Source organism: Monocercomonoides exilis (assembly GCF_001643675.1).
Source record: "Monocercomonoides exilis strain PA203 chromosome Unknown scaffold26-1319188, whole genome shotgun sequence".
Lineage (NCBI taxonomy): Eukaryota > Preaxostyla > Oxymonadida > Polymastigidae > Monocercomonoides > Monocercomonoides exilis.
Genome location: NW_027150571.1, coordinates 1199048 through 1224603, shown reverse-complemented (window position 1 = coordinate 1224603; position 25556 = coordinate 1199048). Strand labels below are relative to the sequence as shown.

The 25556-nt window shown below is 36.7% G+C and overlaps 7 protein-coding genes across 7 annotated transcripts; 4 read left to right on the top strand and 3 right to left on the bottom strand.

Annotated features, from left to right (window-relative positions):
* Positions 1-313: 313 nt before the first annotated feature.
* MONOS_7847 (uncharacterized protein) lies at positions 314-1123 on the top strand (the record flags this gene model as incomplete). The annotated part of the gene is made up of 1 exon (XM_067878204.1): positions 314-1123. One exon carries the CDS (start codon positions 314-316, stop codon positions 1121-1123), a length of 810 nt encoding a protein of 269 aa, XP_067726423.1.
* Positions 1124-3369: 2246 nt separating this feature from the next.
* MONOS_11874 (uncharacterized protein) lies at positions 3370-4614 on the bottom strand (the record flags this gene model as incomplete). The annotated part of the gene is made up of 1 exon (XM_067864446.1): positions 3370-4614. One exon carries the CDS (start codon positions 4612-4614, stop codon positions 3370-3372), a length of 1245 nt encoding a protein of 414 aa, XP_067726422.1.
* A 1429-nt stretch (positions 4615-6043) lies between these two features.
* MONOS_11873 (uncharacterized protein) lies at positions 6044-7072 on the bottom strand (the record flags this gene model as incomplete). The annotated part of the gene is made up of 1 exon (XM_067864445.1): positions 6044-7072. One exon carries the CDS (start codon positions 7070-7072, stop codon positions 6044-6046), a length of 1029 nt encoding a protein of 342 aa, XP_067726421.1.
* A 29-nt stretch (positions 7073-7101) lies between these two features.
* On the bottom strand, positions 7102-10753 carry MONOS_11872 (uncharacterized protein; the record flags this gene model as incomplete). Its single annotated transcript, XM_067864444.1, has 5 exons — positions 7102-7496; positions 7748-8979; positions 9084-9365; positions 9420-9522; positions 9676-10753. 5 exons carry the CDS (start codon positions 10751-10753, stop codon positions 7102-7104), a joined length of 3090 nt encoding a protein of 1029 aa, XP_067726420.1.
* A 1169-nt stretch (positions 10754-11922) lies between these two features.
* MONOS_11871 (putative Ubiquitin carboxyl-terminal hydrolase) lies at positions 11923-15547 on the top strand (the record flags this gene model as incomplete). The annotated part of the gene is made up of 3 exons (XM_067864443.1): positions 11923-11925; positions 12042-12258; positions 12309-15547. The coding sequence occupies 3 exons, from the start codon at positions 11923-11925 to the stop codon at positions 15545-15547; spliced, it is 3459 nt and encodes a 1152-aa protein (XP_067726419.1).
* Positions 15548-18842: 3295 nt separating this feature from the next.
* MONOS_11870 (uncharacterized protein) lies at positions 18843-20402 on the top strand (the record flags this gene model as incomplete). Its single annotated transcript, XM_067864442.1, has 3 exons — positions 18843-18990; positions 19045-19464; positions 19562-20402. 3 exons carry the CDS (start codon positions 18843-18845, stop codon positions 19993-19995), a joined length of 1002 nt encoding a protein of 333 aa, XP_067726418.1. The 3' UTR covers positions 19996-20402.
* A 63-nt stretch (positions 20403-20465) lies between these two features.
* Positions 20466-20972, top strand: MONOS_11869 (uncharacterized protein; the record flags this gene model as incomplete). Its single annotated transcript, XM_067864440.1, has 1 exon — positions 20466-20972. One exon carries the CDS (start codon positions 20466-20468, stop codon positions 20970-20972), a length of 507 nt encoding a protein of 168 aa, XP_067726417.1.
* Between the last annotated feature and the right edge of the window lie 4584 nt (positions 20973-25556).

The window sequence follows — 25556 nt, the reverse complement described above, 5'->3', positions numbered from 1 at the left end:
TGTTCCATCTGAATTCAAAATGCGGAGTCTCCATTTTTTTTCTTGCTCAGCATATTCATATGGCGGAGGAATGAGTTTCTGCCCAGATCAACAAACAACTCCAAGCAACAATATTTATTGTTATTTCTTCTTCTTCCATGATTGCAGACGCAGCAATTCTGCTTCAATCGGTGGTGATGTGAATTTTGAAGATTATTACAATCTTTTTTCATCTGCTAACCCATTCTACGAATCGTAAACAACGAACAGCAATGATAAGAGAGTGTGCTATGCTTATTATTCGAGCGGTTGGAAGTTTCAGCATTCGGAAAAGATGGATTGGCTGAGCGTCGGGATGAAAGATCGGTTTGTTGGTGTGGGTGGAGTTGACACGAGCAATCTGTGTGGGATGAGCGAGGCAGCACCGTGCAAGACGGTGGGGCATGCAGTGGAATCAAGCATGGCGCAGCTGAGCTCGACAATCACAGTGCTGGGTGGGAGGCATGTGAGCGAAGAGAAGACGATCAGTGTTGGGGGAAAGAAGATTTCTGTTGTTGGGAGAGGGAAGACGGTGAGTGTGATTGGGACGAGTTCGCTTTCTTCATCATCGACAACGCTGTTCAGTGTGACGACCGGACAGCTGGAGGTGGGGCATGTAGGGATCGACCACAACGCGACAAGAAGCTCGTCTCCAAATGTGTTTGTTGTTTCTGATGGGAGCGGTTCACTTTCGCTGGAGGATGTGGTGATCAATTCTTCGACATCAAGAGGGAGAGGAATAGCGAAGTGTGTGTTTGAAGTGGTGTTAAGGCAGCTGACTATGAGTGATGTGGAGATAGAAAACATGAAAGTTAGCCAGCCTCTATTTGTCGAGTCATCATCAGCAGGATCGTCATCTGGAGAAAGAATTCTGGTGAATGAAATAATTCTGAATGTTAATTGGACAACAGGTGATGGGGTTGTGATTGCAAAAAGTGTGAAGGCAGGTGAGACTTTTGTGTTGTGGAATACAACGAAGGAGGAATGTGGATGCAAGAGCAGAAATAGAGGAGGGATAAAGATTGAGTTGAAGGATTTAACAAGCGAAATTTGTATTGGAACATCAATTTCGAAAAACGGAGTGAAATTGAATTCTTGTGGATAAACTTTTCTAAATATAAATGAAAATTTTATTCTAATTGTTGTTATAAACACTTTTTAATTAATGCATTCTTTTCAAAAATTTGTGATTTGAATATTTAAAGAAAATTTAAAGCAACATTCTGATTTGTTCTTTTTTTGAAAGAGTCTGTAATGCAAAAAAATACAACAAAACAATGAATGCAGAAAACAGTCCAAGCACAGCTCTTATTTGTTCACAAAACACAAAATAAAAATATTCAAATATTTTAATGGGATTGATCAATGTTTTGGATTTTATTTTCAACTCAAAGATTATTGAAATTTTTACTACAATACAGTCTTAAATAATTATTTCAATCAATAATACTTCGAAAATTCACAAAAAAAGGTCAAATTCATTACTGGTACAATTTAGACCTATGCCATTTTCTCTGGCATAAACGAGGAAGTTTTGAAAGTCTCATTTACCAATTGAGTTTGTATTTATGAGATTCATTTTTGGGAAAATTGTCAGAATTATTCTTTGTGCAGTTATTGTGAAATCGATCTTGTCCTGTGTTTTGTACGATGGACGGCATTTTTTGCGAGATTTGTGATTCCAAAAAACTTGCTAAAATTTTTATTTGGAGTATATAATATGTTATTCTTTTTTAAAAGTGGCAAATGTTTAATTTTAAATTAAAATAACATTGGCATATTTATATGAAAATTTTGTCCACACACATGAAACTTCACTTTAAAAAAGAACAAATACTTGGTTATATTGTAAAAACATTCTAATGTGAATTCCTAAGCAGAATAGAAATTTTATCAAGATATGGGTGATTTTTTTTGATATCATAAAAAAAGATCAAAAATCGAAAAAGAAATAAAATTATGGGCTGTTGTGATCAATCAATTTTTTTGAAAAGGATAAATTGTTCTTCGAAAATATACAAAAATATCAACAAAATATCCTATTTGCATAATTTTTGAGTTAAATATATTTTTCCTGAACATTTTTGAATGATTCTTTTTTTTAAAAAAGAACAATAAAATATTTTTCTTTTCAAAAAGAATGGTTAACTAATTTTTTTATTATTAAATGTTTTCAAACGATGTTTATTAATGAAAAAAATATGATATTATTTATTTATTTGTTCTTTCTTTTTCAGAGATATAGATTTTTTTAGTTAAAAAAGTTTATTCATTAAAAATCTATTTTTCTTTCATATTAGTTCTCTTTGAAGGAAATATTTTTTTGAAAACAACAAATAACCTTATATTGTTGATAATCAAGTAAAAAATTAATAATGAACAATTATTCACAGAGTTGAATTAATTTTCGATTGTGAATTATCATTTTTTCAAAATAAGAGTCATTGAATAAATATTCAAACAATGATTTATTATTATTATTTGGAAAAAAAACAAAAAAGAAAAATAATGAATAGAGGAGTTAAATTTGTTTTTTTGCAATTAAGAAAATTCTCAAAAATTAAAATCAAAAAAAAATGAAAAGAATTATGATATTTCAATTTTTTTGAAAAAACAAATAGAAGGATGAAAATTTTCCAAAGCGAGATGATTCCAATAATCATTCCATTTTTCAGGAATAATTTCTGAAACAATATGATCATTACACTCAATAAACTTTGAAATGGAACTAGGTTTAGAAACATCTTCTTTCACAACGGCCAAAAAATGCCCTTGCTTATAAAGAACACTTGAATGAATAACACATCCAACTAATTCATAAACAATAACATCATTATCAGAACCAGAAGTTAATAATGAATCTTCAGAGTGAGCCTTTGGATCAAATATTTTTAAATCCTCAGGCCCTAACCCTGAATCAACAAAATTAATAGTGAGAGGAGGAGCAATTACAGTGAAAAAATCACCAACGTTGAATAAAACACTTAACACTTTTGGAAAATACAAAAAACGAACATATTTCAAAAATTGTCTATCTTTGTGACATGATACACACTCTCCTTCTCTTTTCTCAACTAAAAATGAATTACAAGTTAATAAATCTTGAAGACCAGAAACAACATCTGATCCTCTAATTGTAACAAAAAACTGATCATCCCTTCTTGAAATGGAGTAATCATTTCAATGAACACACATTAAAACATTTTGTGAAATGATAGAAAACATATCGTTAATTTCATTACAATTTTTGGAAAGAACTTTGAGAAGTCTTTCAAAAACAACAGACAACTCTTTTGGTTGATTCTTCCCTCCAAGATAAGTGTCGTAGAATTTATTTATTTGACCTCCATCCTACACATTGAAATTAAACGAAGAGATTCGAAGAAGATGAAACAGCTGCATGAATGTTTTTTGCATGCTGTTCATTTTTGAAATGTCTGTAAATTCAAGATTAATAGAAGCCATGCATTGACAAATGGCAGAAAGAGAGCACACACTGCCATTGTTTTTCAATCCTCTTTGAGAAGAAAGAAGAATTGAAACGCACGATCTTGAATTTTCTTTTGAAGATAATGAAGAAAAAGATGATGATGAAGAATTTTTCTTTTTTGATTGTTTTGAAATTTTGGAAGAAAAAGTCGAATGTTTTTTGCATTTCTTTGCTTCTTTTTTATTTATGTGAAATGAAGAAGTGGGTTCAAAAGAAATGCAAAAATCATTGATATGATGTGCAAATGAAAAAGTATCATTTTCTTCACTTTCTTTGAATAAGTTTGTGGAAATTTGAAGAGAAGGTTGTTGCTGTTGCTGTTGCTGTTGAGTTTGGAAATTCTGCATTGATGTGATGGATGAAGGAGAAAAATTTGAGAAAGAAGAAGAAGAAGTGAGAGAAGAAGAAGGAATTGATAAATCAGATTGATTGGATGATGCAACCTGTTCTATTTGTGTAGTCTCAGAGTGATTTGTGGAAGGTGCCTGTGTTTCTGTTGGAAATGAGCTTGTTGTTGAAGTCTGAGACGAATTAGGCAATGGGAATAAAGTATACGAGGCATTGACATAGGAAAGCGAAGGTTGCAATTGCAAGACATCAGAAGGAGCAAATACAGAAGATGGAGCAAATGGAGAAGAAGACGAAGAAGAAGATGATGATGAAGCAGAAGAAATAGAAGATGTAGTGGTAGCAGCAGCAGCAGCAGCAGATGATGATGATGCAGGTGCAGTAGCATGTACAGATGACTGGGGTGGCTGTGCTGACTGTTCAGAAGCATCACTCGAAGTGGCATTATCAGCAGTGGTGCCAGAGGCAAGAGGAGAATCAGCAGAATACAAAGAGAGTGTGGAAGACTGGGCGATCTGCTCAACAGAAGGGAAATGGAATGCACTTTCGATAGGCATCTGGGCAGGGACACGAGCAGAGATCGAGGCGGAAGAATAGAGGGAGGCAGGATCAGATGCAGAGGAAGAGGATAAGGAAGAAAAAGAAGAGGAAGAAGCTTTTTTTGTGGTGGATGGAGATGAAGATGTTGAGGAAGAAGGAGACAAAGAAGAAGAAGATGAAAAAGAGGGAAATATTAATGTTGAATTTTTCTTTTGCATTGTTTTTTCCACTTCACAAATAATTTTGATAACTGGAGCTAATGAATATGAATAAAATTCGCATTTTTTATTTGTTAGAAATGAATAGTTCAAAAATATCATAATCGATAATAAAAATAAAATTAGTTATAAAAGAAAATCAAAAAGAAAAATGCAAACAGTAACACGATTTTACAAAATCGCGGAAAAGAAGATTTCCAAATTCTTCATCAAGCACAAAAGCTTTAAATAACAAAACAGCCCGCTCGTAAGGCATTTTTTTAAAAATGTTAGCAATATATATTGCTTCCGATTTTATCAGTCTTTTTCGGGTGCTTCGATGTTCTTTAGTCGTACTAAACATGAAAAAAAGATAAAATTTCCAGAAAATGAAATTATAATGGAAAGCAAACAATATTTTGAAAAGCAAAAAAATTTTAAAAAAAGTTCAATTAATCACTTGTCATAACTTGCAGAACTTATGAAGAAACAAACATGAAAATGCAAAAACAAAAATCAAAAGATCTTTACAAAAAATAATTTTTATGATAAAAAAAGCTAATGTTTCTTTAATTGTTTCATTGAATCTGTTTCATCTTTTTGTTGTTGAATGGAAGAAAGAAGAGATTTTGAATGAAAATCAGAATTTGATTGATTTTCAGCAGTTGAAAAAGAAGTTAGACGATAATTTAAATGAGGAAGAGAGAAAGAATAAGAGGAAAGAATTAAAAGAGAAAGAGAAGAAAAGGAGAGAAAAATAAAAGAAAAAGAAGAGAAAAGAAAGAGAGAAGAGAGGAAGGAGAGAGGAAGAAGATGAAGAAAAATAAGAACAAGAGGAAGATTTGCCATCTCTTTCATTCTCCTTCTATCCTATATCAATCGGAGACTGCTTCTCCTCTGATGAGTGTAGAAACAAAATTGAGTCATGCACTCTTGACTGTACAGATGAAGCAGACTTTTCAGATGGCTCAATAGCACTCGAAATTGATGGTACTGAAGGAGATGAGCTGTCAATCGTTGAAGTCGTTGGGTCTGCCGTCTAAAACTGAGGAAACGAAAGAACAGGACTCAACAATGAAGATGAAAATCTTTTGTCATTCGAAGACGATGTTGTCTTTGTGCAGACTTTCTTCGAGCCAACAGAAGTTGGCTGAATATTCGACAACTATGAAGGGAAGAAATTGATGTCGTCAATGTTTGAGCCACACTCCTGTGCTCTGGCATCACTCTCCAAACGAGAAGGCGGAAATGATTTTAAATCACTGTTGAACAGAGTTTCCAGCGAATGCACCTCTCCTGATGGATTCAAAACTTTGTTCGTTGGAGAGTTTTTGTTTGAGGCAAGAGAGTGCAGCGAGGAAGGAAGAGTCACAATCGCGCTTGACGGAGAACATGCCAGCAACTGCGGAGATGCTGACATGGAAGGGCTCAGCGATGATCCCCGTGCATTTCACAAATTCTGTGTGCTCCGCTTTTCGCTCAAAACATTCGAAGAAATAGAAGACGAAGACGAAAGAAGATTGCAAAGCGATGCTGAAGGAGAATAATTCGAGAGGGGGGAGTTTAGTTGCAACGATATGCCCGACTGCAAAAACGATTTCATTTGAAAAAGAAGAAACAATGTTTTTGGCAATGCGGCTTCTGCTGCTCTCAGATTGTCAATGGCAGAGTTCGACTGGCTCTTTTGCTTTGGCAAAGGTAGCAAGCTCAAAGTCGAGTTTGGCGAATGTGTTTGCGAAGTGGATGGCGTTGCTGGCGTTACTGGTGTTGCTGGGGAAGTTGGCGCAGATGAATGAAGAGATACTTGAGGAGTTGCTTTTGGGGTTGTTTGATGCGTTCCCTGAGGAGATGGCCTCTCTGATTCTGGGGAACTTCTGCCACCTGAAGCATTCGGAGACTGTGTGCTGTCATTTCCTTTTTTATTATCCAAGAAACGCTTTGATTCAAAAACATTTTTTAATTCAGAAGATTGCGAAACTGCATAAGAATTAATCATTGGATCATTCATCATGTTTTTCTTTTTCCCTCTTTTCTTTTTCTGCTTTTTCTTCTTTATCGGTTTTGCTTTTCTGCACCCTTTTTCTAATGCACTTTTCGCACTTTCTGTGCAACTTGAAGGAGAAGAAGACGCAGCCATGGCCGGAACAGATGTAAAATGTTGAGAAATTTGTTCAATTTTTGAAGGAGATTGCTGACACGAAGGAAATGAAGGAAATGAAGGAAATGAAGATGAAACAGAAAAGGGAGGCAATGATGTTGGAGATGTGTGCGATCGAGGCGATTTGGAATCAGATGTCGATGAGACGGATTCTTGACCTGTCGAAGGCTCAGTTGAAGAAGGATTTGACTCTTGAGCTGATGAGTTTGATAGAGTTGTGTTTGATGAAGATTTTTCTGTGCTTCGCATCTGCTCAGGGCTGCCATCGCTTTGTGGCTGCTGAGCTAGTGTTAATCCGTCTTTGTGTTCTTCCTCATCCATCCGCACATTGAACAGCTCATCCACAAAATTCAAATGAAAAGTTGGATCCCTTGCACTTCGCCAAACTCCTCATCATCAAATGTCCCTCCAGCTGGCATTCCATCTTGCTCCATATCTGCTCTTTCATCCCTTTTCTCTCCATCACGCTTCAAACAATCAGTGTTCTTTGAAGACGAAGAAGACGAAGATGTTGATGATGAAGATGACGACTTGTTCAAAAGAGATACCGACTTCTGAGTGGCTTCATCGCACTTCCTCTTAGCTTTATGTTCAACTCCAAATTCCTTCACAAAGTGTTCAGATATGTCCTCCAACAAAGATGTCTTTGTTTGCTCAGATAGCAATTGCTGCGAATCTGCCTCGTTTGTTTGTGAAGATCCCTCAGCACTTTCTCTCTTCCCATCGGAAAAAATCGAATTCTTCTCTGTTGAAATAATATATGATGGCAACGAGTTTTTTCTGAGAATATAATTGCTTGTCGTTTTCGATGTTATCAAAGATGTGGAAAAAGTATTAGAGGAAGAAGAGGAAGAAGAAGAAGAAGAAGAAGAAGAGGAGGAGGAGGAGAAAGGAGGAGGAGGAGAAGAAGAATTAGTTTTGTTTTCAATTGATGTGTTTGAAGAAGTTGCAGATAAAACTTATTTTTTTGGGAATACCATTTCCCTGCCGGCAAACTGAGTTTTGTTGTTGGATGATGAAAAAAAGAAGAAGACGATAAAACACGAGAAGAATCAGAAGATGTTGAACGAGATGTTGAAATTGAAGAAAAACGAGAAGAAAAAGTGGAAGAATAAGGAGAAATTGTAGAGGAAGAAGAGGAAGAGGAAGAGGAAGAAGAAATAGAAGAAAAAGAAGAAGAAGAAGAAGCAGAAGGAACAGAAGAAGAACGTTGTCTTTGAAGTGAAATTGGTATTTGAACAGGAATTTGTATTTGAAACTGAAATTGAGGCTGAATTTGTGATTGCATTTGTGTTTTTAACTGAGCTTGCTTTGTTTGTTTTGTTTGATTGATCTGTTGAATATGCTGTTGATTGGCAGGAGAAGAAGAAGATGATGAGGGAGAAGAGGAAGAAGGAGAAGAAGAAGGAGAAGATGAAGATGAAGTGAATGAGACAGAAGCAGTAGGCGCTTGAAATGCGAGGGGCTCAAGGCGATTCTCAGAAGAGGAGAAAAATGTGTGTGAGGAGAGGTCAGATGAAGAAGAAGAAGAGGAAGAGGAAGGAAAAAAGGAAGGTTGTGTTGAAGTGAAAGAGGGAGAAGTGAATGACGAAGAAGAAGGAGATGATGAAGATGAAGAAGATGAAGAGGAGGAGGAAGAAGAAGAAAAAGATGGAGAGGAAGAAGAAATCGAAGAAGTATTAAAAAGAGCAGTCAATGCAGTGAGTGATTGAAGTGCTCGTTCATTGAATGAAGAAGACTGTTTTCGTGTGGAAGATGAAGAAGGCGCAAAATTAGAATATGCTTCATTTTCTTCCAATGAAGAAGAAGAAGAAGAAGATGATGATGATGATACATAATGAAAAGCATGATCTTGGTTTTGCTCAGGAGAAGCAGAAGAAGAATAAGCAAGGGGAGGAAGAGAAGCAGAAGAAGGGAATCTGTTGTGATGATTTGCCAGTGAATGACAATTGTTTGTAAAAGAAGAAGAAGAAGAAGAAGAAGAAGTTGACGATGATGACAATGATGACGCTGTTGTTGTTGGATGAGAAAAGAAGGATATCTGATCGAGTGAAATTGTATTCACAATCATCGCCTTTATGCTAACTTCAGCTGTTTGTGACAAAGCAAAAAGAGAAACTGAAAACTCAAAGTTACTAAAGGAAACATCATCCACAATCACTTTTCCACTCGACGAAGCAACCAAAGAGAAAGAAACATCTGTGCCGAAATCAGTCTGCTTGGCAAAACTGCAATGAGAAAGAGTTAATTCACTGGAAGTAGTGGTGGATAAGATCAGCACATTCACAAAATTCTCAAAAAAAGCAGGAAGTGTATATGCAATCGCTCAAACTTAAGTGATCCAACTGTCTCTATTACAATTCCCGTGGAAGAAGAAATCGAATCATTCAGAATTAAACCTGCCTTCACAATCACAGCTTCTCCTCCTTCACTTCCTCCTCCTGTCTTTTTCACCCCGCTCTTCACCACACGCTGATCCATCTCCGCTTCTGCCTCCAGCGGCGAATCGCCCGTCAGCACAACCGTCCTTTCTCCTTTCCTCCCAAACAGGGAAAGCGCATAATCAACAGACAGGCACTGCACCGTGTCTCCCCAGAAAATCCCGTTTGTCCCGCTTTACCCGTTGATTGCGAGTGAATGCTGATTCAGCCCAATGATGATGATAAACAAGTCAGTATTTACTGTGAATCCTGCTCGATCGATTCCAATTAGAGAATTTGCTCTTTGGTCTTCGTCGATGTCCAAAGCGAAGGCGAATGAGGTGCTGCTAACTTTTGTTGTCAAGTCAGCACACGACAAAAACAGGTCTTTCCCCACAAATGCATTGTTTGACGAGAAAGTTAACCCACTCAGTGCAAAATCATCGTTGTTTGTTGGACAAAGCAGTTATAAAAATCCTCCTTTTCCTTCATATTCGGTTTCACATGTGCATCCAGATGTTGTCGTGGTGCCATTCACAACAAGCGCTCCTGTTTCAGAAGGAGAAATTAATAACGCACCCCCGTTTGTGCTTGAAGTGGAAGAAGAGGAGGTTATATCGCAGGAATCAATGCAAAGAGTTGTTGAGAGCTGAGAAGAAGAAGAAGAAGAAAGAGAAGAAAATGGAGAAGAAGAAGAAGAATTCTGATGAGGTTGATGAGGTTGCGATAGCTTCAGAAGAGGAAGTGTTTGTGCTCTTTCCTTCTGCACAACATCACTCACATCGCTCCCTCTCTTCTTCTTCTCTTTCATCATATCCATCTTATTCTTCATAAATTCTCTTTCTCTTTCTTTCTCCTTCTCTTTTTCTCCCTTCTCCTTCTCTCTTTCTCCTTTTTCTCCCTTTTCTCCCTTTTCTCCCTTTTCTCCCTTTTCTCCCTCTCTCCACCACTCCGCCATCCACATCTTGAACGACATCCTTTCCTTTGCGTGTGCCAAATAGAACTGCACAGCCTCATCCACAAATTGCACAGGCGAAGGCGAAGGAGAAGAGAGGAACGTGATGTTTGAGTGGTCAGAGGTAACGACTTGCTTGATGGCAAGATGGAAGGGGAATGGATAGGAGGGAGTGAAGGTGTGGGGTGGAGGAGGAAGAGAAGAGGAAGAGTAAGAGTAAGAGTAAGAGGAAGAGGAAGAGGAAGAGGAAGAAGAATGAGAAGAAGAAGATGTTGTAAATGAAGAAGAAGAAGTTGTTGTTGTTGTTGGTGTTGTTGGCGTTTGATTGGCAAAATTTGGAGAAGAAGGAGCAGAAAGTGAATAAGGAGGAGGCTGAGAAGTAACTTGAGTGGAGGAAGAAGAAGAAGAAGAAGAAACAAAAACAGAAGTCTCTTTCCTCAGCACAATGAACAAAAGCAGGCTTTTCTCTGTAAGTTCCGTGTCGCTGCAAACAAAAGCGTTTATTTGGCTCAAAAATTCCGTCAAGTCAAAATTCAAGTGTTCCGAAGTAATCGTCCCGTTTAGCCTAGACAACAAAACAAACAGATTCGTCCCAATGAAAGCAGAGCAATCTGTGAATGAAACCATTTTCAGCTCAAAGTCATGTGTTCCCGCTGAGCAGTCAATGAAAGCACCGCCTCATTTGCCTTCTGTTGCTTCTAACGAGTATCTGCGAAGGAGATAACAGCATCATTTATGTTTAATGGCAGAGAAGTGAATTGGGTGTATCTTTTGTAGAATCTTACAGATTAAGAAAAATTAAATTAATTATAGAGTAATGCATAAATTGATTTTTCCAAAAAAAGAAGTTTTTCATAAGATAATCAAATTTTATTTTGCTGGCCATAAACCCATTTCAAATTTCAAATTTTTCGTTGATCTGCAATTTGCAGAAATGATTATTTTTTGATTGTTAATGGTAAAAATGTAACAAAGAAGTGATTAATAAGCATTAAAACGATTTCTGCAAATTTCCAAGTAATAAAAATCTTTGATTGATCGAAAAGATCAAATTGAACAATTTTTAGAATGAATTTTTTTTCAAACATTTTTTAATAAATATTATTAGTTTTTTGATTTCAATGGATGATATAAATTTTCGTTGTTCATTATTTGACACCATTGAAAAAAGAACTGTTAGAAAGAATTTATCATTAATTTTAATGTTGCTGCTTTTTAAATTTCGATTTTTTCTTTTGTTGTGTCATTTAATATTCACATATAAATTGTTCATTTGAAATAATATTTAAATTGTGATAGAGATGCGAATTTTTAATATAAAATATTTTTTATCATTTTTTTTTGGAAGAATTAGTATTTTATTGTTTGAAGTGTATTTTTTTCTGATAATGTGGAAAAGGAGATAAAATTCATGTCAGTTTTGAACTTTTGGAAATTTTCAGAAGGATAATTTTGAATAATAAAAATTCATTTTTAGAAGCTCTTTGAGTATTTTATTCGTCAATTTTTTTTTGAATAAACACAAAGCCAAAAAAACATAAAAAAAATAAAAAAAAAAGTATTATAAATTCTAACAACAGCATATGATTCTCTAATATCATCAAACCATTTTTAAAACACTTTCAAAATAAAAATGTCTTTTTCAAAACCTCAATCAACTCTTAATTCACGATCAAAAATTTTTTAGAAATAAATTGAACGCATCGGTGGAGATGAAGTTGATTCATTGCTCGTATATCTCTTTTACAACTATAGGCAATCATCTTCTGTTATTAACGATTTATTGAAGTCTTTGAATGGTTTGGTTCTTAATATTTTTGTATTGTGTTTAAAAATGTCATTTTGACTCTCGATTATTTTTTTCATTAATATTCGTTTTTTATTTATTTTTTTTGAAACAGAATATCACATTAAGTTGCTGGAAGATCTGTCTGTGGTGTACAACAACGCTCCGTTGCACACTCAGACAACAATGCTGCAAGCGCTGTCACTCAACACATCATTATCCGATTTGCTGGAATATGGATATGATGTCACAGAAGGCAAATTTATTTACGCAAAACAAACGCTGAAGAAAAACCAAGGCTTTATCATCCCGCCTCAGAAACCTCATCTTCCGTCTTGCAAAAGTGGTTTGTATTTGTATATTTATTTTTTTGAATAATTTTCTCTGTTTATTTAGGTTTAAATGAACAGGATTGGGAAAAGGGAAACAACTGGATGTTGGCCCATTCCACCGAAGCCTCCACTTCTCTCCAATCGGCAAAGAAAAAGCAGCGAGCGGAGCCAGATTACACAAGATTTATTGATGAAGCAGCGTGGGAAGATGAAATAATAACGGAAAATTCTTCTTCAATCAAAAAACAATCTTCTTCTTCTTCAACATCATCTCAACAAAATAAAAAATCAAATATCGTTTCAGAAAACAATTCTCCTTCTTCAAATACTTCTCCTTCTCAAGCTGTTGATGCTCCAATCAGTACTCCATTTAGGAGAGAAAGGGGTTCAACAAAAAGAAAAATAAATAAATCACAGCATAAACGTCATTCGTCTCCTTCACCGATTCCAATTCACAAATTTTTCGATACAAAACAATCCTCATCCACTTCCCCATCTTCCTCTTCTTCCTCTTCCTCCTCTTCTTCCTCTTCTTCCTCTTCTTCCTCTTCTTCCTCATCCTCCACATCTTTCAAAAAGAAACAAAAAGAAAATAAAAATTCTTTTTCTATTGAAGAATCTTCAACTTCCTTTTTCAGCGATAATGTGTGTGTTAGTGATCAATTAATTGAATATGCCACTTCACCGACTCTTATTCCTCCACAAGCATTTCAAAATCTTCTTTCATCATTTTCAAAAGAGAACAACATTTATTCGTCTCAACATAACACACAAGCCGATGAGAATGTTATTTCGCATCATGAAAATACTGCGCAGATCACGATGAATAACAATCAAACAGATTTTCCTCATTCAAATTCTTCTCCTTCTTCAACAACCTCTTCAAAAAGAATATCATCAAATTCTTTTTCATCAACATCAAAAAAAGGATTAATCAATTTAGGAAACACATGCTATCTTGCATCTCTTCTTCAATGCTTCTCTTCGATAACCTCTCAAAAACCATTCTTATTTAAAAAGCAAACAGCAATAAAAACTATGTCTTCTCGTGTTTTGAGTGTTTGTCAGCAACTTGCCAAAGATTTTTCATCAGTGCGTTCGTGGGTCCCATCACTGATCAACAAATGGGAAACATTTTGCGGATACAGCAGCAGACAGCAACAGAATGTTACTGAGGCGGTTGAAAATCTTCATCAACTTCTTCAAGATAATAAGATATTTGAAATGGATACCTTCAATCCAGTGCTCATTACACATTTCAAATGTCAAAAATGTCAAAAAGTTTCAAATCATTTTAATGAATCTTGTTGCAATATTGTCATCAACACATCATCTCCTCACAAAGGTTTATCTTCACTTTTTGCAACAGAAATTTTGGATGAAAAGAACAATGTTTATTGCGATGAATGCAAAGAGAAATGCTGTGCTGCTCGATGGGAGGAAATGGCTGCATTTCCAGAGGTGCTAGCCCTCTGTCATGAATGCACTGATTCTGCTAGTTCTGCACCTTCGAGAACGCTTCTGATTGAAACTGATCGTGCAAACCAGCGTTCGTTCTGCAAAGGGTATTCAGAAGAAAACATTCAACATCTTCAAGAGAGCAATAAGGAAATCATCATATATCATCTTATTGGGCAGATACTCCATAAGCGAATGGATCAACAAAACGGGCATTATATAGCAGTTGTGAAAAGAAAGAGCGGAAATGGAATTAAATGGTGCATTTGCAATGATGCTGATGTGACTGAATTGGAGAGTGATTGTTGGAATTCATCATGGAATAATCTTCACATTCAAGGTTACACTTCTTCCCTTTCATTCTACACAAAAGAAAAAATAAAACCAACGTTTTCTTCTATTCAATTTGGCGGTTCATCATCATCAATGTCATCATCATCATCAATGTCATCATCATCATCATCATCATCATCATCGACATTCATCACACCTCCTCATCGTTCAACTTCCATTCCTCCGCTCTCTTCATCAATCACATCTTCATATGGATTGGAAGCACTAAAAGAAAGAAGAAAGAAAACGGGCATCTTTTCTCCCAATGAAAAGAGATTAATCTTCAAGCCCAAAACGAAACTGTGGAGTGAGTTCACAGAAGAAACAAACATCAAAGTTTCTCTGTCACATTTCTACAAACTCACCACCAACTTCTCCAAAGCGAAAAAGCGAACTGATCTCTGCGGCATGTGTGAGAAGTTGAACTATCTTGAGAACAAATTAAAGTCATCTCAAAACAAAAATGGACTGTCTGAAGCAGAGTTTCATACACTCAAACTTCTTCGTCAGCATCGACTAGTTGCAGAAATGCAACGAAAACATTATCAATCGACTGTCGACAATCTGAAAGAGGGAGAAGCAGTCTTCGTCTTCGACTTCAAAGAGAAGTGGAAACTCCCGATCAGAAAGAACCAACTTCAACAGGAATTCTTCAACTATCAACAAGTTTCTCAATTCACAATCATCTCTCTTCAAAAAATCAATAATCAACTTGTCAAACGAACTTTCAACTTCTTCTCCGACTGTCTCTCAAATGATCACAGATTTGTTATTGAGTGTCTGGAATCTGTGATCAAAAGACACTTCTTCACAGACACTCACACTTTTAAGTTCTTCTGCGATTCGGGTCCTCATAACCGAAATCGCTTCCTTCTTCACTTCATCCTCTCCAAACAATCCAAACTTCTCAAAAAGAAAAACACTCAACTCAACTTCTTCGCTGAGCACCATGGAAAAAATATCTGTGATAGTGAATTTGGTGCGTTAGTAAATGCAATCGACAACAATCTTTCAACAGAACACATCACCACACTTCATGATTTGATCAACTTCTTCGAAAACAATATGAATTCTTCGACATCAGCTTCTTCAACTTCACAATCAAACATTTTCTCAACATCATCATCAAACTTTTCACCATCTTCAACATCTGTCAATAGTTTTGAGCATGAGAGGTACTTTGAAGAATATGTACCGTCTCAACAAATCTCATGGCCGTCATTGTCAGTTCCCCACATGAAGGACTACTTATTCTTTGAGCGCAAGGGCTCATTTGTCTGCGCTTCAGCTGTTGGATATCTTCCTCAACGCTCTCTGGTTGCCCTCGAATCTTCGACAATGAAAGAAAAAGTTCAATGTTCAAGAAAGTCATTTCACTCTGATATCACATCATCTAACTCTTCTCTTCTTTCTCAATCTTCTCAAGATCTTCTTTCAAGGAGATTTGAGCTTCTTCTTGACTCTTCTTCTTTTAATGAATCTCAAAATTGTTCTTTTGGTGTCCCCTATTAAGAAACTAGTTGTTGTGTATGCTTAGCTGGCACTCTATCGGAAGGGTGCTGGACATGACTGTTCGTATTAGATATTGCAGCCTTTGGGCTGCTTTATCCGGACCTGGATACGACGAACAGCCTCCCAGGTGCACAATAGTTAGAATCCGATTGTTTTCTTGTGGTTTTTGTCCCTATAATGTCCCTATTATTGAATTGGTTATTGTCCCGAAATTAATTTATATATGTCTAAATAGAGATACATTAATAGAGAGAGTTATGAGGGAATTCATTGATCTTTGGGTGAGGTTTTTGGAAGGGAGAGTTGACGAGAGTGTGAAATGTTGTTTTATCATTGTGTCTGTCTTTTTTCTTTGTTGGATTTGATCTTTTTGAGTCAAAGTGAGAGAAATATCAGAAAGGGGAGAGTGGATGGAAAACAGAGGGAAAATAGACAAGTAAGTTTTTGAACTTTTTGTATGAGTTTTCTTTTTTGTTTGGAATTGTCTTTGATACCACGAATTTGTTGAAATAGTGCTATTTCTTCTTATATTTTTCATTGTTCAAAATTGTTGATATTTAGTTGATATTTGGTGATTGTTTTTATGATTATGTGATAGAATTATGTTTTTTTGAATGTAATTGAATCTGATTAGAAATATTCTGATCGTTTTCTATTTTTTTAATGATTAACATCATGAAGTACTTTTTGTTTTTTATGTCATTTTGATTGTTGAACAATTGTTATTTTTTAACGTATTTTTTTTTCATTTCTCTGATATTTTTTCCATTTCAAAAAAAACTCAAATTCGAATATACTAACATTTTTCTGCTAGAAATTAATTTTATATCTTCCATATTGCAATGTCATATATTGAAAACCAATAAACTCAAAAAAAAAATCATCATGAATTTTTTCTAACAGATCAACAAAAAACTTTTTGATAAAAAATGATCTCAATGATCATGAAAACTTTTTTATAACGTGGAAATTTGCAGAAATCGTTATTAACCTAATGAAACACTTCAACATTATATAGGTATTATCTTGATGTATCAAATAAGCATTTCTGCAAATTGCAGATCAATGAAAAAATAGAAATTTGATATGGGATTTCGACGAAGAAAAAGGTTTGAAATTTTGTTTTGATTCTTTATTTTCGTTTTTTGCACGACTTGCTAATGATTCTATTATATATTTTGAATATTTCTTTCTATTTTCTCACTCGACATTTTTTTCGCTCTTCCCCAATTGAAGCCGGAATTTGATTCTGCTGTTTCACGTTTCTAAATGTGTTGAAACAGGTTTAACGTTATTCGTCCTAAAAGGCATTTTATTTAAAATTAACTTTATTATATATTTTTTGAAATCTTTTATCTTCGGCTCTTTTTGTAATGCTTGGAAAGAAGGGAAATTTTTTTATTTCACATCTCTTTTCACTTGAAGAATGCGCCTTGCTGCTTGGTGTTTTAGTGGCAAAGAAATGAGAAGAAACAGCGGAATGCGAAGAACAGAGGAGATTCTCTCTGAATCTGAATCTGAATACGAGAATGGTGATGGGAATGAGGATGAGAAAGGTAACAGACTTCATTTGCATCATGAAATGCTTGAATTAATATTCGTCTTTTCGGAGAGCTGTTTATTGTTAATGCTATGCCAGTTATTTTATTTTATCCATTCTGACAGCGAGAAAGGCAAGAGAAGAAAGAGGGAAATAAAATAGGAATGAAAATAACTATGGAAACAACTCACTAAATGATCTTAACAAAGCCAGTGAAGAACAGCTTACCAACACAAAAGTGGAAGAAGGAAGCTCAAATTCACTCAATCTTCTGTCTTCTTCCTCTTCTTCTGTGGCAATCAAAACAGAATCGCCTGGAAAATCAGTCAGAACAGCTGCCTCGACACACGCGCCGAATAAATTCTCGCCTCAAATCAAACTTTCGCGCAGGGCAAGAACAACAACACGCACATCGAAGTTGCTCAAAGCTGCAAATTTGCTACAGAATAATACAATTTCTGCTTCTGCTGCTTCTTCCACCTCCGCATCGTCAAATGCTGGCTTTCCAGCTGCCTCTTTCCCGATTTCAAGTGATCAAACCAAGAGTTCCTCTTCATCATCCTCTTCTTCTTCTGTTGACTGCTGATTGTGCCAACAACTGCATTCGGAAGAGCACTCAAACGAAGCAGAGGCAGAAAAGCGCTTGCTGCCTTCAAGCGGACAGTTCGTATGAAGACACACAAAGGCTCAAGAATTGCTCCAACAGAGTTCAAATCAGATGTGCTAGGGCTGACAAACAAGATGGGTGGAAGCAGCAATAATAACAGCAATAACAATAATAACAGCAAGAAGAAGAAGCTATTACGTGTGGGGATGTAGCAAGTGCCGCTGAATATTCCACACGGAAGGCCGCCGAAGATGAAGAGGAAGCGAATGATGACTGCAATGAGGTTGAATCAGCAGGGGAAGAAGAGCGAAGGATGAACAAATGCAAATGCGACAGCGCAGAATGCGAGGTGTTTGGAGAAAGCTACTGTGGCATTGGAGAGTTAGAGGAAGCTTGGAAACAAAGAGAAAGTGAAAGAAGAGGAGAAAGGAGAAAGGAGAAAGATAAGGAAAAAATTATTTCTGTGTTTGATGAGTTTCCATCAGTTGAATTGGAGTGTGGCAGGCAAAAAGGTGAAAAGAGGAGAGTGAAAGAGGGTGTTAAACGGAAGAAAAAGGGAAAGGAAAAGCATTCCGATCAAAGATAAGTCCGATGATGCGTTCATAAGCTGTCCTGAGTGAGCTGCTTTCGAGAGAGCTGGAGCTGCTACGTGTGGCAGAAGGCAGCATCACATTTGACTCTTCTGAGTCTGACATGAGTGAGACAAGTGGAAGAAGTGAATGAAACACTGATGGGAATGAATATGACAAGGAAGTGGATGATGATGAGGAAGAGGAGAAGAAGAAGACGTGGAGTTGGACAGGATACTAAGTGCAAAGATATCTTTGACAAGCACACGGTCCATTCGGCAGACACTGGAAAAGAGCAGATCTGTTTATGAATATGACACCTCGAACACATGCAACTCGGCAAAAATGAAAGAAAACAGCTGAGAAGAAACAAAATTTAACGCAGCTGAGATGAAGGAGAGGTGGAAGAAGGAGGCAGTTACGAAGCTGAAGGAGAACACACTGAAGCAGACACATGGAAGGATCATTCCAACAATCAAATCAACCGATTTTAGACTTTATGCAAATCTCGTTCAGGAAGATGAAAGCAAGGCAAAGAAGCAAAAAAGAAAGATCTGATCGAGAGAGAAAGAGAAGAGCATGTTATGTTTGATTCGAAATGATGAGGGGAGAGAGAGAACAAGCGGAGAAGGTGCAGCTGACACTGAAGAAGCAAAAGAAGACAGCGAAGACAAAGATAGTGAAGAAAGCGATTGTAGTGACGATAGTAATGATGAAGATAATTTGGGTTTTACATGATCTGCTGAAGCCTCAAATGCCGATGAAACATAAAAGACAACAGAAAGAGAAGAAGACTTAACTTCACGCCCTGCCCTGCGCTTCACTCCCAAGCAGCGAAAGATGCTTTCATCGATATCCCAAAAGAGCAATCAGAAGAAGTCGCGTTTTGTTTTCTCACCCACCTCAACCATCTCCAGCGGAGAGCTCAGTCCGATCCCTCTGCAGATTTCTTTTCCTTCAGCCAAGTCCACAAAGAAAAATGGAGAGAAAGAGGAAGACGAGAACGCAATTGGCTCAGACGGCAGCAGAGAAGCCCCGCAGAACCCGCACAGAAGACACAGCAACCACAGCTTGGCGGCTGTTTCTGTGTCACGAAGGCATCTTGCCTTGTCTGCAATCAGAGCAGCACTCGACAGATCAACGCAGACATGCCTCAGAACAGCTGCGGCGAACGAATTTGCTACGGCTTGTTTATTAGCGAGTTTGTCAATCCAGACAGGCTATGCAAATGTCAATCCCAGAAGGAGGAGGATGAGGAGCAGATGACTTTGGGAATGCTTCTGTGTTTGTGAGGAAAGGCAGTCTGAAGACAGGGCTGGAGACGCTGTTTGTGCGGTTGATGCAGCAGATTGGGCAAAAAGAGGTCGCTGCTTTGCTTCACTATCTCGGAAAGGCGTTATCCCATCTTTTCAACCAGCTCGGGTCACCTCAGCTTCCAAAGCCCATTACGATTCCATCATCTTATGCTGGGGCAACAGGGGGAATATTGGCGAATGATGCGAACAAGTTTCTGAATCTGCTGTGTGGAACGAGGCTGTTCAGCTTGGGAGGAGAAGATACTGTGAGAGATGCACAACTGGTGGAGAACATGAGAAAAGAGATGAATGTGTGGAGAAAAGAAGTAATGCCAGCTGTGGAAGGAGGAGACGATGCAAGAGACACAGCTGAGCTGTTATGCGAAGAGAGGGGAATCTACAGCACTGTTCCTGATGCGCAGAACAAGATCAATTGAAAGAATGATGAAAATAACTTCTCTTTGTATGCAATGGAAGGACAGTCATATGCAATCAATGCGAATATTCTGCTTGACCCACTTTTGCTTCCTTCGTCTGCCTTTTTCGAAGACCAACGACTTCTGCTGTCTGCCTCAGAAAATACAATTTTAGTTCCTCCTCAATGAATGACATATGTCCCATCCATCGGAGAAACTCTGCTCGAACTGACAAATCCATCTTTTCAGGTTGTTCCGCTGTGCATTGAGTATCCACAGAAAGGGGAGCAGCATTCGATTCTGCCTTCTTCTCTCGAGTTTTCATGAGCGCTTCTTGTCAACGTGTGTCCTCTCCATCTTTCTCATCCACTCATTTCAATCGTCCGCACTCTGCCTTCAAAGCTGCTTTCAGCATCTTTCACTTCATCTTTCGTGTTCTCCATCCCTTCTCTATTCAGCTCCTGTGTCACTTCTATTTCCATTTCTCTTCCATGCTATCCTTCAGCACAACACCTTCCATCATCTCATTCTCCACGCAGCCCCTCGGACCTTCTGCTGCATCGTCCAATCGCCTGCTGCTTCGTCTGCTAGCAACACGCACTGCGCTCAATGCTATCGTCACCGCTACTCTCTTGCTGATGGTGAAGAAGGACTTGCCTCACAAAATATCAGCTTTTTTCGAGACACACTATGACCAGAAACCTTCCTCTTCTCCTTCGATGTCTATTTCTGCTTCTCTCATCCAGCGATTGAAGGCTGTTGGTGCTTCATTCACACAACAAGCCACACCTTCCGCTTTTGCTTCCGTTCAGCAAACATCTGAGCCTCAGTCGACTTCATTGGTATTGAATGTTTCAGCAAATTCACAAAACATGAATGGATCTTCAAACGCTGCTGTTGATGGAGCTAATACAACTTCTGTTGGCAATGCGATAAATGCGTCAGGAACAGCAAGTGGAAAAGGAGGAGCACTTTCCTATCAGATAAAGATAGACTAATTCTCAGTTATTCTTCCACATCAGCTGATGACAAGCATCACCTCCTCTCAGTCACTTTTCTCTTCTCTTTCGAATTCTCCCTCTCCTTCTTCCTCTTCTCCGTCATTCACATCAAAAAATTCTCCATACTCAGTTTCCCTCCCTTTTCCTTCGACTCATTCTCTTTCACTTCAGCGTTATCAACGAACATCTCCTTCTCTTTCTTTTCTCCCAGCCATCTGGAACAGTTCCTAATAATTCGACGATGCGAAGTCAACTTTCTCGAATTCTTTCTCATTTGTTAAAGGATGCTCTTTCATCTTCACCTGCAACTATCCTCCTTGCTCTGCTTTTGTCACAGCTACCATCTGATTCATCATCGTAGTCATCATCATCATCTTCTTCTTCTGATCGAATTTCTTCATTTTTTGCATCTTCATAAGTGATAATAACGGTAATAAAAAAGAATGGAATTTATGAAGAAATCAAATTGGTCAAAAAATTTAAAGAAAATGATTAGTGAACGAAGAGAATGAAGATAAAGAGAAAGATTTATTTATTGAAGACAGAATATTATGAATGGAAATCGGATAAAAAAAATTGAAGAGATTTAAAAAGAAAAAAGGATAATATGGAAAAGGAGAAAAGCTGGAAGAGATGACTTCAACGAGCAGTAAAAGAACGCTAAAAAGGAGAAATAATCAATTGTTATTTATCTGAGTCATTCCATCTGCTGCTTCTTTTTCATGGGTGTCCTTTAGCACAGCAACAAACAGCAGGGAAAGGATTTAAAAGGTAATGCTTCGAAGAGCTTATCCGCGGTTGGGAAGCCACGTGGAAGTGCCAGAATGAACGTACTCGCTTTGTCAAAGCGAGGCAATGTTAAGCTCACAGGCATCATAGAAGATGATGTTGCTGCAGTCAAAGATGTTATTCGGGACAGGCTGATCAGTTGCAGGTGAACAAGCAGCTGTCGACATACACACAGTTGTTCACCTCTGAGCTGGTCGAAAAAAATGGTGATGAAGAAGGAGTACATCATGCTGAAGAAGCTTATTGACTTTTTTAAGCAAAAAGATGAAAATGGCACGCTGAATCATTTAGTTGCCACATTCGTGGTCATGAGATGATCGAGGGAGTAGCTGGAACCATCGTCGAACAGGAGCACAGGCGAGGCGGCACTTAGGGTGAAGAGGTTGGCGTGGCATAGAAAGAGGGAGGAAGCGAGAAGATGAAGAACAGGGCAGCTTAGGTGGAGGGAATGGACAGATATGTTGGAAAGGCGAAGGGTGCCTTGGCAAGAACAAACGAGAGGAAAGTTGAGGTCGATATGATGTTCGGGGAAGAATAAGAGGGAGGAGGACACAGCAAGCGATCAGTCAAGGAGGTCGAAGACTGAGGTACAGGTGAATATGAAAGAGAAATAGACGGAGAAGTGGTGGTTGGAGCACATGCAGGTATTGAAAAAAACGACAACAGCAATGAGAAAATGGTTGTGAAGCGTTCATGAACAAGACTTAACGAGACAGATACGATTCGGATGCGGGAAAGGCAACCCTGGCGGAAGATGTGGAGATGGGCTATGGAGAGGAAGGCGCAGGGCGCAAGCAAAGAGCAGCGCTGGCTGGTAGAGGAGCAAGTGTCCTGGATAACGAATATATGGTTGACGCGTTAGAAGGTTTTGAAGGGGAGGAAGAAGACATCCACATCGAGGTAAAGGCCGGACTGTGAAGAGCCTGAGCTGCAGATAGATGTGCTAGCAGCAAGAGAAGGATAGATGAAGTCGAGAAAAAAGAGGGACTCATTGTTTTGGGCATGAATGCTGGAACAACGAAGAAAGATATCCATGCTCACTAAACAGGAAAAACAATAGCCTTCAAAAATAGCTCCAGAGACGAAACAACAGATAACCTTGCTTTGTTCTGTTTTCGGGAGAGTTAGAATAAAATTTATTGATAGATGTGGAACATACAATGTTGCCTGTTCGATGCTCAATTGCGGAGGATAATACTCTGGCTGACTCAACATTTGCGTCAGGAGCAAGAAATGTTGGAAGAGAAAGGAGAAAAGCATTCTGCTGAAGATTCGTTGTTTAACCACAAACTTGCTAACTTCTTTCTCGATTAAAAAGCAGAAGGATCTCTGTCAGGAAATTCAACTGAGTTTGCAAAGATAAAGGAAGGAGAAGAAACAGAAAAGAACAGAGAACACAGAGAATGTGAGATCTTTGGAGTCGTTGAAGCAATAGAATGCGATGCCAAAAAGAAAAAGATGAAAAATGAGAATATTTGAAGAAGAGGAGGAAGAAAAAATGAGTATGGTTGTGGTGCTGAAGCTTTTTTAGAAAAAAAGTGAAAATTCCCCAATTTCCTTTTATTTAATCATTATTTCATTGCAATTTTTAAAACTTTGTTTGATCAATTAATAAAAAAACAAGTTTTAAGAATTAATGTTTTTTAACAATAATTAACAACAAAGCGTTGTTTATTAGAAAAATATCTAGCTTTCAATCATGTTTTTGTCTCTTTGCTTTAAAAATTGTTTGATTTCTACAAACGTTTTTTGATCTTCAACAGCAATTTTTGAATATATTTCCAATAACATCATAAAACTTATTTTATTCAAAAAATTAATTAACAGCATATTGTCATAATTGTTTTCATGTTTTTCAAACCAGTTAACTTTTGTTTTGTTCTTATAATTTCAATTACTATATATATTATAAATTTTTTATGTTTTCTTCAAATTTTGTAATAAAAACAATTAAAATCAAATTAAAATCAACAAATTAATAATTATAATAATATATTAATGCATATTTTCGCAAATTTTTTCTGAAATATTTTCTTATAAACCAAACCCTTAATGAAAAAATATTTTGATCAACCTTCGTAAATTTTTATGATATCAAAAAAATCACCCATATGAAAAATAATATTGTTTCAATTATTAAACTAAGGCCGTCTGACCTGACAAATCATTTTTTGCCTCGTCCGTCACTAAAAAAAAAAAAAAAAAAAAAAAAAAAAAAAATTGTAATTATAAAAAAAGGATTATTTCGTACTGACTTTGTTTTAAAGTATTTTTGTTTGTTTGTCGAAGTTTGACTGTAATCTATTTTTTTCATCAAAATGAACCATTATGAAATATTTTTAACAATTTCAATCTATTCCATCTTCTCTCCTGTTCTTCAAGAACATTTCAAAGTGTTTGTGATCAACGCTTTCTTGAATTTTAGTGTTGTAACGATCTTGTTTTAAAAAACATTTTGTCAGTTTTAAGAAATAATCAAGAAGCAGCATTTTTTCGATTCAAGTGGCAGGATTAAACAATCAGGCTATCGAAAACTTCAAATCCAATATAACAGTTATCGAGTTGTTAACATTTGCTGAATGAATTTTTCTTATTGTTGTTGCACTTTCTTTTTGTTCAATTTATTTTTTTTTTGCGTTTTTACAGCCTTCTGTGAGCTGAATAAATGCATTTATCTTGGTTTCTTTGTTGCACATAACGCAAATATTAACAAGCAGAAAAATTTTGGTGAATCATTTGTTTGTATAATGAATTGTTTCTCATGTTTAATGAACGATAATATTTTTTTTTGATATCTATCCTTGTGCACAAATAAGTTATTGTTAAGTAATGATTTCAGTGAGTGAAAGAAAATATGAAAATGTTTGATTCTTTTCAATCAAATACTTTTTCATTTATTTTTTCCTGTTTGAAAGGACATTGAAAGTTTGAGTATTTTTGATTATTTCAAGTTTGAAAATTTTCATCAATTGAAATTCCGAAACATTTGAAAAAAATTTTTTGTTGAAGCTCCAGTTTTCTTTTTATGACATTGCTCTTTCGGGTGAAACAAATCGTTAATTTCTTCGAGAAGTCCCTGGACGTTCAAACAAATCAATGGAGACTGTTAAGATGTTGCAAAAACGAAATGAAAGTGAATGAATCCATGTGGAGCAAACAAGAAAACAATCAGCATAAGTTCAAAACACCCATCAACAATCAGCATTCTTGGAAATAACAAATGAAAAAGCAGAGAGGTATTTTTATTTCATAATCCAGTGATTTTCATCTTGTTGAAACTACTGCGGATTTTTCTGCAAATGATAATTTTAATAATTTTAAAGAACAAAAAGAAAAGTTTCCCTTAGAAAATGAAGAACAAAATGCCAAGAAGATTCATCTGGAACAGAAACAGAACCTTGTAAGCAACGAGGATATGTTGCACTAATGAATTAGCTCTCGCTTCATCACATCGTTATGAAAAAGAGAAGGACAGTCAGAAATACTTCTGAATTAGAGTCATTTGCTCGCACATTCAAAGACTGTTGGTGAAGAATCAAGGAGGTGCTGATTCAATTCGAAAACTGGGCTGAAGATAATTATAAAGATTTTCTTTTTGCAAATGGAAAGAAGCAAACTTATTTTGTTCTCATCGAATGGTTCGTGCTTTCTTCACCAAGTGCCTTCTCTCCTTCTTCCTCCTCTTCTCAACTGCAATTGCATTCTTCAATATATTGTTCTTCGCATTGAATATGCTCGTATGAAAAAAGAGCATATTTTAAGCTTCCTTGCGAACATCGATACGATGATGGA